At 45.1% G+C, this 12,522-nt stretch overlaps 2 protein-coding genes across 2 annotated transcripts; one reads left to right on the top strand and one right to left on the bottom strand.

Annotated features, from left to right (window-relative positions):
- Nucleotides 1–395: 395 nt before the first annotated feature.
- On the bottom strand, nucleotides 396–887 carry LOC124258598. Its single transcript, XM_046692663.1, has one exon. The coding sequence runs from the start codon at nucleotides 885–887 to the stop codon at nucleotides 396–398; it is 492 nt and encodes a 163-aa protein (XP_046548619.1).
- A 1,877-nt stretch (nucleotides 888–2,764) lies between these two features.
- Nucleotides 2,765–4,535, top strand: LOC124258597 (DNA-directed RNA polymerase II subunit RPB1-like). Its single transcript, XM_046692662.1, has 2 exons — nucleotides 2,765–2,893; nucleotides 2,988–4,535. The coding sequence occupies exons 1-2, from the start codon at nucleotides 2,765–2,767 to the stop codon at nucleotides 4,533–4,535; spliced, it is 1,677 nt and encodes a 558-aa protein (XP_046548618.1).
- Nucleotides 4,536–12,522: the final 7,987 nt, after the last annotated feature.

Genomic DNA, 12,522 nt, shown 5'->3' with positions numbered 1-12,522 from the left:
CTACCACTGCTGTACATCGCATAGCTGACATATTTGGGTGGCATCCCTGACTGTAGCAGGCTTGTGAGGGGGGAGTTGGGGTGGGGGGACGTCACAGAGGGAGTCCCAACAACGCCGACGACCAGCTGCAACACGTATCATCCAATAGCCTTGAACACGCCATCTATACACATGACATTCAATGTCCTAGATTTATCTGGTATTACTCCTCTACTATACAACTTCAATACGCCTGTCTACCACACCCGAAATATATACCCTGTTGTATATAACTGTTATAATTATTGACATGCGTGCACTATACAATACGATGCATTTGGTACCTGCGCTTAAACCACGATGACCATGCAGTTCCCAATAGCTCGCTCCACCAGATACTCTTGCAGTTTCCCCCATTACCCATGCAGCACCCTATAATACCCCTGCAACTCCCAACAGTTCCCCCAGATACTCTTGCAGTTTCCCCCAATACCCATGCAGCTCCCTATAATATCCAGGCAGTTCCCCATAATACCCCTGCAGTTCCCCACAATACCCCTGCAGTTCCCCAAAATTCCCTTGTGGTTCCTCATAATACCCATGTGGTTCCCCATAATACCCCTGCAGTTCCCCACAATACCCCTGCAGTTCCCCAAAATTCCCTTGTGGTTCCTCATAATACCCATGTGGTTCCCCATAATACCCCTGCAGTTCCCCACAATACCCCTGCAGTTCCCCAAAATTCCCTTGTGGTTCCCCGTAATACCCTTGTGGCTCCCAATAATACCCATGTGGTTCCCCATAATACCCCTGCAGTTCCCCACAATACCCCTGCAGTTCCCCATAATACCCATGTGGTTCCCCATAATACCCTTGTGGTTCCCCATAATACCACTGTAGTTGCCCATAATATCCTGGCAAGTTCCCTGTAATCTCTTGCAGTACCCCGAAGTTCCTCAAATTGTCCTTGCAGTTCCCCGTAATACCCTTGCAGTTCCCCGTAATACCTTTGCAGTTCCCCGTAATACCCTTGCAGTTCTCCGTAATACCCTTGCAGTTCCCCGTAATACCCTTGCAGTTCCCCGTAATACCCTTGCAGTTCCCCGTAATACCCCTGCATGTACCTCGCAGTACATCACAAATCCCTTACAGTACAGCAAAATACCAATCCAGTACAACTCAATACCATTGCCGAACGTATGAACACACTGACATGCTTCACCAACACCGTTACAACATCCCTACAACACCCTTGCCTGATCTCACATCACCCTTGCCTGATCTCACAACACCCTTGCCTGATCTCACAACACCCTTGCCTGATCTCACAACACCCTTGCCTGATCCCACAACATCCTTGCCTGATCTCACAACACCCTTGCCTGATTTCATCCTTGCCTGATCCTTGCCTGATCTCACAACACCCTTGCCTGATCTCACAACACCCTTGCCTGATCTCACAACACCCTTGCCTGATCTCACAACATCCTTGCCTGATCTCACAACACCCTTGCCTGATCTCACAACACCCTTGCCTGATCTCACAACACCCTTGCCTGATCTCACAACACCCTTGCCTGATCTCACAACACCCTTGCCTGATCTCACAACACCCTTGCAGTAGCCCATACTAGTGCAGTACCCCTGTCATACCCTTCTGGTCCCTGCACACACTACACTTGAGACCAGATCATACGCTAGGTGGTCTGTTGGTTGACCTATCAACACCATCACGTTGCATTATGGAAACATCTGTTTGGAATTCGCTGTTAAGGTGTATTGGCCTGTATCTCTTATATCGCCGTGGATCCCGAATTCTGCCTTCATCGCGCTGATGTACATGATACGGAGGACAGTTCAAGATTTATGACTTGAAACTGAATGTTCTGAGTATTGGGAAGCCATTAGGACGTTCTGTCCGACATTGTTCGCATGGGTTCTCACAGTAAATTTGTCATTAAGCCTACTTTCACCAGCAATGATCACAGCACAGTCATAAGCCCTGGTTTCAAATATTGATGACAACGTTTTACTTCACCGTCAAAAGTAGGGCATAGCGACATACATATGATTGTCAGTGAAACCAGCTTAGGTTCTCAGACAATTACCCCCCAAATACCTTATTAGGCTTATGATCATAATAACATCCCCGTGTTGTGGTGTGTTATTGATAATAATGTCATGTGTTATTCCCGACTGACGTAATCATCACTGACTACTACATGTTGGACACTACTGGAATGGGCGTGTGTTGTACATGTTGTAAATCACGTAGACACTTGTTTATAGTTGAAATATATTTACCTCTGACCTTGTGAAATTCCCTAGATCCTGCAGTGTGTTGAAACAAAGTAATAGGTAGCTACACAACAACAAAAAATATTGAACCGCGTATCCAACGACACTGAATAATTGTTTTACGAAGCTTAGCGAGCATCTTTACACGATTATATGATGCTGAGTAAGATTACCTCCTGTCGAGGAGAGTTAGGTGCATCAGATCAGAAATGCCTGGGGCCCACTTCACAAAGCGAACGTAGCGTTACGACTATCGTAGCTCACATAATAGCATCGCTCTAACACTGACTTAAGGCCGTCGTAGAGCTACTATTGCTTTGCGAAGCGGCACACTGTAAAGTATTAAAACGTTGAATTTACTCATAGAGTTTACAGGTAATACCCTTGTTTGTGACAAGGTACAGTTACATGGCTATATGGTATACAATGAAACCTGTCAGGTGCACGATGTCCGAGGCTTGTTGTAAATGTTTCTTTAGATACCAACATGGTGAGCTCTACAGACTACTGGCCATCCTCCGACATTCAAGCACCTTCAGTAGTCTTCACACTGAACCTCCCCACAATTGCCAATTTTCCCATGGTGGTCAATATTCCCCTCAATCTACCCTCACTAGTCAGTCTCCCCACTCAACCTCCCCTCACTAGTCAGTCTCCCCTCTCAACCTCCCCTCACTAGTCAGTCTCCCCTCTCAACCTCCCCTCACTAGTCAGACTCCCCTCTCAACCTCCCCTCACTAGTCAATCTCCCCTCTCAACCTCATCAGTGTCCCCTCCGTATCCAGTCTTCCAGACAAGTGTCCCCACCGTATCCAGTCCTGCAGCCCAGTGTCCCAACCGTATCCAGTCCTGCAGCCCAGTGTCCCCACCGTATCCAGTCTTCCAGACAAGTGTCCCCACCGTATCAAGTCTTCCAGACAAGTGTCCCCACCGTATCCAGTCCTGCAGCCCAGTGTCCCCACCGTATCCAGTCCTGCAGCCCAGTGTCCCCACCGTATCCAGTCCCAGCCCGGTGTCCCCACCGTATCCAGTCTTCCAGACAAGTGTCCCCACTGTATCCAGTCCTGCAGCCCAGTGTCCCCACCGTATCCAGTCTTCCAGACAAGTGTCCCCACCGTATCCAGTCTTCCAGCCCGGTGTCCCCACCGTATCCAGTCCTGCAGCCCAGTGTCCCCACCGTATCCAGTCTTCCAGACAAGTGTCCCAACCGTATCCAGTCTTCCAGCCCGGTGTCCCCACCGTATCCAGTCCTGCAGCCCAGTGTCCCCACCGTATCCAGTCTTCCAGACAAGTGTCCCCACCGTATCCAGTCCTGCAGCCCAGTGTTCCCCACCGTATCCAGTCTTCCAGCCCGGTGTCCCCACCGTATCCAGTCCTCCAGACAAGTGTCCCCACCGTATTTAGTTCTGCAACCCAGTGTCCCCACCGTATCCAGTTCTGCAGCCCGGTGTCCCCACCGTTTCCAGTCTTCCAGACAAGTGTCCCCACCGTATCCAGTCCTGCAGCCCAGTGTCCCCACCGTATCCTGTCTTCCAGACAAGTGTCCCCACCGTATCCAGTCCTGCAGCCCAGTGTCCCCACCGTATCCAGTCTTCCAGACAAGTGTCCCCACCGTATCCAGTCTTCCAGACAAGTGTCCCCACCGTATCCAGTCCTGCAGCCCGGTGTCCCCACCGTATCCAGTCTTCCAGACAAGTGTCCCCACCGTATCCAGTCCTGCAGCCCAGTGTCCCCACCGTATCCAGTCTTCCAGACAAGTGTCCCCACCGTATCCAGTCTTCCAGCCCAGTGTCCCCACCGTATCCAGTCCTGCAGCCCAGTGTCCCCACCGTATCCAGTCTTCCAGCCCGGTGTCCCCACCGTATCCAGTCTTCCAGCCCGGTGTCCCCACCGTATCCAGTCCTGCAGCCCAGTGTCCCCACCGTATCCAGTCCTGCAGCCCAGTGTCCACACCGTATCCAGTCTTCCAGCCCGGAGTCCCCACCGTATCCAGTCCTGCAGCCCAGAGTCCCCACCGTATCCAGTCTTCCAGCCCAGTGTCCCCACCGTATTTAGTTCTGCAACCCAGTGTCCCCACCGTATCCAGTTCTGCAGCCCGGTGTCCCCACCGTATCCAGTTCTGCAACCCAGTGTCCCCACCGTATCTAGTTCTGCAGCCCAGTTTCCCCTTAGAAGCTGGTCGTCCAGTTCGACCATATTTAAATACGACTGGTTCAAGTTTGGGTTACAAATCAACGTATTACAAACTTATCGCTTAATCTGTGAACATTATCTCTACATAACCCTCTCTTGTAAAACCAATATTTCTTCATCTGGATAAGAAAGAAGTGTTCCGTCTACGCTCCTGATGTCCGTCATTCAGATATGATGATTTGAAATTATTTTATTGAACAGATAAAGTTTAATGTTCTGTTTCTATCTGCAACTTATTTTCACTTTTACCCTCCATTGTCTGCACATGCAAATGTCACACAATAGTAGGTCGGTCTCCTCACGTTACAGAAATTAAGGTGTGCGATCTTATTCTCAAATACACAGTGGGTGAACAAAACTACAAAACGGTTCTTTTACAAGCAATTTTCTCAAGAGTGTTTCTTGCTACCCCCAAATTATATTCAAACACAGCAAACGGCTTGTTGAGGTTGAAAGTACATGTTGATGACGAGCGTCTATTGACTCTCGCCAGCTTCTGTCTGCCCCATCGAGCGACGGTCCGATATCGTCGGGCCTCCAGGTAGGTAAACGCATACCTATGTAGGATGTGCGCGGGGTGTGTAATTGTCCTAATTATGCCGAGGAATTCAAGGCTACACCAGTAAGTATAGACGGCCTACAAGTAGGTCAAAACCCTAGATTAAAAACGAAAACTCTTGTAAACACTGAACTGGAAGACTAGTGTTTGCGCTGAGTACTTGTTGTGTGATTCGTCGGCAATCACATCCCTCACATTTTTGTGTCGCATCAGTTTTTTCAGCTCTGTCAATCTGTTGGCTTAGATTGATTCACGAATACAATTGTTTTATATTTTGTTTAGTTTGATAGTTTGATATTGCCTGCAGGTGCGCTGTTCATTGTGGGACGAGTTGTCATAGTGGGGGAAATAGCATATGTTCCCGTCTCGTCCATAGAACAGATGCATTCGTTGACCATGGTCTGCTATATGTTCTCCCACTCGCCATCCACATTAACACAAAGGTCTGATTTGATATTCCCTGATATTTCTAGAGATCTCGCCCTCCACACTTAGACTAGGGTCCACTCTATGGAGTCTACTCGCCCTCAACACTAAGACGAGGAGGGTCTACTCTTTATACTTACTCGCCCTTCACACTAAGATCAGGGTCTACTCTATATACTCTTACTCGCCCTTCACACTAAGATCAGGGTCTACTCTATATACTCTTACTCACCCTTCACACTAAGATCAGGGTCTACTCTTCATACTCTTACTCGCCCTTTACAGTAAGATCAGGGTCTACTCTTGATACTCTTACTCGCCCTTCACACTAAGATCAGGGTCTACTCTTTATACTCTTACTCACCCTTTACACTAAGATCAGGGTATACTCTTTATACTCTTAGTCGCCCTTCACACTAAGATCAGGGTCTACTCTATATACTCTTACTCGCCCTTTACACTAAGATCAGGGTCTACTCTTTATACTCTTAGTCGCCCTTTACACTAAGATCAGGGTCTACTCTTGATACTCTTACTCACCCTTCACACTAAGATCAGGGTCTACTCTATATACTCTTACTCACCCTTTGCACTAAGATCAGGGTCTACTCTTCATACTCTTACTCGCCCTTTACACTAAGATCAGGGTCTACTCTATATACTCTTACTCACCCTTCACACTAAGATCAGGGTCTACTCTTTATACTCTTAGTCACCCTTCACACTAAGATCAGGGTCTACTCTTTATACTCTTACTCGCCCTTCACACTAAGATCAGGGTCTACTCTATATACTCTTACTCACCCTTCACACTAAGATCAGGGTCTACTCTTCATACTCTTACTCACCCTTTACACTAAGATCAGGGTCTACTCTTTATACTCTTAGTCGCCCTTCACACTAAGATCAGGGTCTACTCTATATACTCTTACTCGCCCTCCACACTAAGATCAGGGTCTACTCTTTATACTCTTAGTCGCCCTTTACACTAAGATCAGGGTCTACTCTATATACTCTTACTCACCCTTCACACTAAGATCAGGGTCTACTCTATATACTCTTACTCACCCTTTGCACTAAGATCAGGGTCTACTCTTTATACTCTTACTCGCCCTTTACACTAAGATCAGGGTCTACTCTATATACTCTTACTCACCCTTCACACTAAGATCAGGGTCTACTCTTTATACTCTTAGTCACCCTTCACACTAAGATCAGGGTCTACTCTTTATACTCTTACTCGCCCTTCACACTAAGATCAGGGTCTACTCTATATACTCTTACTCACCCTTCACACTAAGATCAGGGTCTACTCTTCATACTCTTACTCACCCTTTACACTAAGATCAGGGTCTACTCTTTATACTCTTAGTCGCCCTTCACACTAAGATCAGGGTCTACTCTATATACTCTTACTCGCCCTTTACACTAAGATCAGGGTCTACTCTTTATACTCTTAGTCGCCCTTTACACTAAGATCAGGGTCTACTCTTTATACTCTTAGTCACCCTTCACACTAAGATCAGGGTCTACTCTATATACTCTTACTCACCCTTTGCACTAAGATCAGGGTCTACTCTTTATACTCTTACTCGCCCTTTACACTAAGATCAGGGTCTACTCTATATACTCTTACTCGCCCTTTACACTAAGATCAGGGTCTACTCTTTATACTCTTACTCACCCTTTGCACTAAGATCAGGGTCTACTCTTTATACTCTTACTCGCCCTTTACACTAAGATCAGGGTCTACTCTATATACTCTTACTCACCCTTCACACTAAGATCAGGGTCTACTCTTGATACTCTTACTCACCCTTCACACTAAGATCAGGGTCTACTCTTTATACTCTTACTCGCCCTTTACACTAAGATCAGGGTCTACTCTTTATACTCTTACTCGCCCTTCACACTAAGATCAGGGTCTACTCTTGATACTCTTACTCGCCCTCCACACTAAGATCAGGGTCTACTCTTTATACTCTTACTCGCCCTTCACACTAAGATCAGGGTCTACTCTTTATACTCTTAGTCACCCTTCACACTAAGATCAGGGTCTACTCTTTATACTCTTACTCGCCCTCCACACTAAGATCAGGGTCTACTCTTTATACTCTTACTCGCCCTTCACACTAAGATCAGGGTCTACTCTTTATACTCTTACTCGCCCTTCACACTAAGATCAGGGTCTACTCTTTATACTCTTACTCGCCCTTCACACTGAGACCAGAGTCTACTCTTTATACTCTTACTCGCCCTTTACACTAAGATCAGGGTCTACTCTTTATACTCTTACTCGCCCTTCACACTAAGATCAGGGTCTACTCTTTATACTCTTACTCGCCCTCCACACTAAGATCAGGGTCTACTCAAAATACTCTTACTCGCCCTTCACACTAAGATCAGGGTCTACTCTTTATACTCTTAGTCACCCTTCACACTAAGATCAGGGTCTACTCTTTATACTCTTACTCGCCCTTCACACTAAGATCAGGGTCTACTCTTTATACTCTTACTCGCCCTCCACACTAAGATCAGGGTCTACTCTATATACTCTTACTCGCCCTTCACACTAAGATCAGGGTCTACTCTTTATACTCTTACTCGCCCTTCACACTAAGATCAGGGTCTACTCTTTATACTCTTACTCGCCCTTCACACTAAGATCAGGGTCTACTCTTTATACTCTTACTCGCCCTTCACACTAAGATCAGGGTCTACTCTTTATACTCTTACTCGCCCTTCACACTAAGATCAGGGTCTACTCTTTATACTCTTACTCGCCCTTCACACTAAGATCAGGGTCTACTCTTTATACTCTTACTCGCCCTCCACACTGAGACCAGGGTCTACTCTATATACTCTTACTCGCCCTTTACACTAAGATCAGGGTCTACTCTTTATACTCTTACTCACCCTTTACACTAAGATCAGGGTCTACTCTTTATACTCTTACTCGCCCTCCACACTAAGATCAGGGTCTACTCTATATACTCTTAGTCGCCCTTTACACTAAGATCAGGGTCTACTCTTTATACTCTTACTCACCCTTTACACTAAGATCAGGGTCTACTCTTTATACTCTTACTCGCCCTCCACACTAAGATCAGGGTCTACTCTTTATACTCTTACTCGCCCTTTACACTAAGATCAGGGTCTACTCTTTATACTCTTACTCGCCCTTCACACTAAGATCAGGGTCTACTCTTTATACTCTTACTCACCCTTTACACTAAGATCAGGGTCTACTCTATATACTCTTACTCGCCCTCCACACTAAGATCAGGGTCTACTCTTTATACTCTTACTCGCCCTTTACACTAAGATCAGGGTCTACTCTTTATACTCTTACTCACCCTTTACACTAAGATCAGGGTCTACTCTTTATACTCTTACTCGCCCTCCACACTAAGATCAGGGTCTACTCTTTATACTCTTACTCGCCCTCCACACTGAGACCAGAGTCTACTCTATATACTCTTACTCGCCCTTTACACTAAGATCAGGGTCTACTCTTTATACTCTTACTCGCCCTTTACACTAAGATCAGGGTCTACTCTTTATACTCTTACTCACCCTTCACACTAAGATCAGGGTCTACTCTATATACTCTTACTCGCCCTCCACACTAAGATCAGGGTCTACTCTTTATACTCTTACTCGCCCTTCACACTAAGATCAGGGTCTACTCTTTATACTCTTACTCGCCCTTCACACTAAGATCAGGGTCTACTCTTTATACTCTTACTCGCCCTTCACACTAAGATCAGGGTCTACTCTTTATACTCTTACTCGCCCTTCACACTAAGATCAGGGTCTACTCTTTATACTCTTACTCGCCCTTCACACTAAGATCAGGGTCTACTCTTTATACTCTTACTCTGCCCTTTACACTAAGATCAGGGTCTACTCTTTATACTCACCAAGATCAGGGTCTACTCTTTATACTCCCTTCCACACTAAGATCAGGGTCTACTCTTTATATACTCTTACTCGCCCTTCCACACTAAGATCAGGGTCTACTCTTTATACTCTTACTCGCCCTTCACACTAAGATCAGGGTCTACTCTTTATACTCTTACTCGCCCCTTCACACTAAGATCAGGGTCTACTCTTTATACTCTTACTGCCCTTCACACTAAGATCAGGGTCTACTCTTTATACTCTTACTCGCCCTCCACACTAAGATCAGGGTCTACTCTTTATACTCTTACTCGCCCTTCACACTAAGACCAGGGTCTACTCTTTATACTCTTACTCGCCCTCCACACTAAGATCAGGGTCTACTCTTTTATACTCGCCCTTACAGGGTCTACTCTTTATACTCTTACTCACCCTTTACACTAAGATCAGGGTCTACTCTTTATACTCTTACTCGCCCTCCACACTAAGATCAGGGTCTACTCTTTATACTCTTACTCGCCCTCCACACTGAGACCAGAGTCTACTCTATATACTCTTACTCGCCCTTTACACTAAGATCAGGGTCTACTCTTTATACTCTTACTCGCCCTTTACACTAAGATCAGGGTCTACTCTTTATACTCTTACTCACCCTTTACACTAAGAGCAGGGTCTACTCTTTATACTCTTACTCACCCTTCACACTAAGATCAGGGTCTACTCTATATACTCTTACTCGCCCTCCACACTAAGATCAGGGTCTACTCTTTATACTCTTAGTCGCCCTTCACACTAAGATCAGGGTCTACTCTTTATACTCTTACTCGCCCTTTACACTAAGATCAGGGTCTACTCTTTATACTCTTACTCACCCTTCACACTAAGATCAGGGTCTACTCTATATACTCTTACTCGCCCTCCACACTAAGATCAGGGTCTACTCTATATACTCTTACTCACCCTTCACACTAAGATCAGGGTCTACTCTATATACTCTTACTCGCCCTTTACACTAAGATCAGGGTCTACTCTTTATACTCTTACTCGCCCTCCACACTGAGACCAGAGTCTACTCTACTCTCCTACTCCAACCGTCAACAAACTACCATAAACATAGAGCTACCGCCTTCACTGAGCAGACTAGTGTCCTACTTTAACATGATAGGACGATATTTATTCCTTAATTGTAATTACAATACAACAAATCATACTAATGCTAGTTGTTAATGTTAACCCCAGTCACCTTTGTTTTCTGATCAAGGGGACATGGTGTGATGTGACGTCACCTTACTGATCCACCCCCTACCATGCAGGGTATTTTATCTCTATTCTAAAGTGGAAACTACACTGAGCCTGTTCGCTACGTTTAGAATACGACACAAATACGACATAAACATACATGTATATTCATGTGCGAAAGAGGTTTATGGGAAGTTACTGATAGTTCGATTCATAATGATATCACTTCGGAAAGGAAGCAACTGGGTTAAGGGCTTTCATCATGATAGAAATTCAGGCAAAATACAAGATGACAAAGACTGAAAAAACCCAATCTCATTTCTCCTTGTAAGCTTCAATTTAATATCCCAGACGTATGGGTCTCTGGTAACACGTACCTTCAATGTAAACAGTGTGTATTAAGGCCAAGGTTTGAAACATATTTAAAATATTTTTTGAAAGTGGAATTGCTTTTACGAGTGTTGATGAAAGCTGCAATTGAGTAGTTCACGTGTCAATACAACAGATGTTGTAAAGCTAATTAGACACCTAGGACCACATGCCATGCACGCGTGAAATTCCTACACCCCGAAAAAAGGCATACTTTAGAATTTGTTTTAATAAATGCGTGTGATCTCATAAGCTTTGCGACACACACTTCAGTGTATGCATAATTAAGACGCGAATGAGACCCTCGAGTGCCTAGAATAACAAGAATTTATTTTTAGAAAGCGTAAACACTAATATCACCCGATTTATTGACAGCGGGTCAAACACTTTCCAAATGACTACAATCTGAACGTGTGCATTCCCTCGGCGGGACGGCGGGGACTCTGTAGCAGAATGTATTGCAGTATGCCAGACAACCTTTACACATTGCCACGCTGTATTTAATTGATGTTTTCAAGAGCTCATGCAAATATTTACATTTGTCATAATGTCGTTTCCTTGGAGAGCATTAGTTAAAACATCTTAAATAAATCTCAATCCATTTAGAAGTAGGGTACAAGTTAATAGAGACCTACCGGTTAGATGGTTACAGGTGCGGGGAAACGTATTGGTGATTTACACAAATAATACACTACAAACACCACGCATAATGTATTTAATACAAACACTCTTTAACTTAGCTGCAGCTGAAGGACTTACATCTCCGACCCCCCTTGCTATCTGTAGTCTACAGCGCTTCTACAACACACCTGTCCCATGACGGAACAAACAGTGACGGGAACAGCATCACGAGATCTTCTGTCACTCTTCTCTGAAGGAGGGACAAAAACACATGTGCATTTTTGCCTCCGACGTCGAAGAGTTGACGATGAGTCGGCCAAGAACTGGTACGTATTGTGACGGGCGCCCACCACCAAGCTTTAAACCTTTACACGCTATTCGTGGACAGCCCGTTCTGTTTGGGCTTGCGTTGTTGTACTTTATATGATTAATTTGCTCTTGTTGTACAAAGAAGGGGAAGTAAGCGTAATATTTCTCGATCAAACACAACCTTTGTATCGTAAACTACGGCCAAAGAAGCTTAAACTCTCGAGCCCCGAGGCAAAAATGCAACCGACAGTTGAAGGTAGGTGTCGGGCTATTAAAGCGAATTGACTAGCAACAGTGCTAAATGGTGAAAAGGGTAAATACTATAGAGAATAAGAAAGGGAAGTGTTAGCATCTCAGCGGGTAACGTAACGCTTGAAGGGAATGTGTCGCTGAGCTTATATACCAACACACAAGCAAAAGTATACCTGGAGATTATTGGCGGGGTCCTACGCCCAACCGTTACACTAACACATCGCCGGTGTGGTCCACAACATCCTCGACGGTGAATATACATGTCAGGGGTGATATTCTAATAAACACCGACTACAGAGATACAAAATAAAATATAAAATCATTTAGCATTATGAAATAGAAACAGAAGCTTCTGACTACAGAAATATGACATA

The sequence above is a fragment of the Haliotis rubra genome, unplaced genomic scaffold (assembly GCF_003918875.1).
Source record: "Haliotis rubra isolate DU_JTF1 unplaced genomic scaffold, ASM391887v1 Scf7, whole genome shotgun sequence".
NCBI lineage: Eukaryota > Metazoa > Mollusca > Gastropoda > Lepetellida > Haliotidae > Haliotis > Haliotis rubra.
This window is presented reverse-complemented; position numbering and strand designations above follow the sequence as displayed.

Excerpts from the sequence above, each read along its gene's own strand:
- LOC124258598 (XM_046692663.1), bottom strand. The coding sequence starts at position 887 with ATGGGCAACTACAGTGGTATTATGGGGAACCACAAGGGTATTATGGGG.
- LOC124258597 (XM_046692662.1), top strand. The coding sequence starts at position 2,765 with ATGGTGAGCTCTACAGACTACTGGCCATCCTCCGACATTCAAGCACCT. Across the intron at positions 2,894-2,987 it reads CCCTCAATCTACCCTCACTA|TCAGACTCCCCTCTCAACCT; the intron begins GTCAGTCTCCCC and ends TCCCCTCACTAG.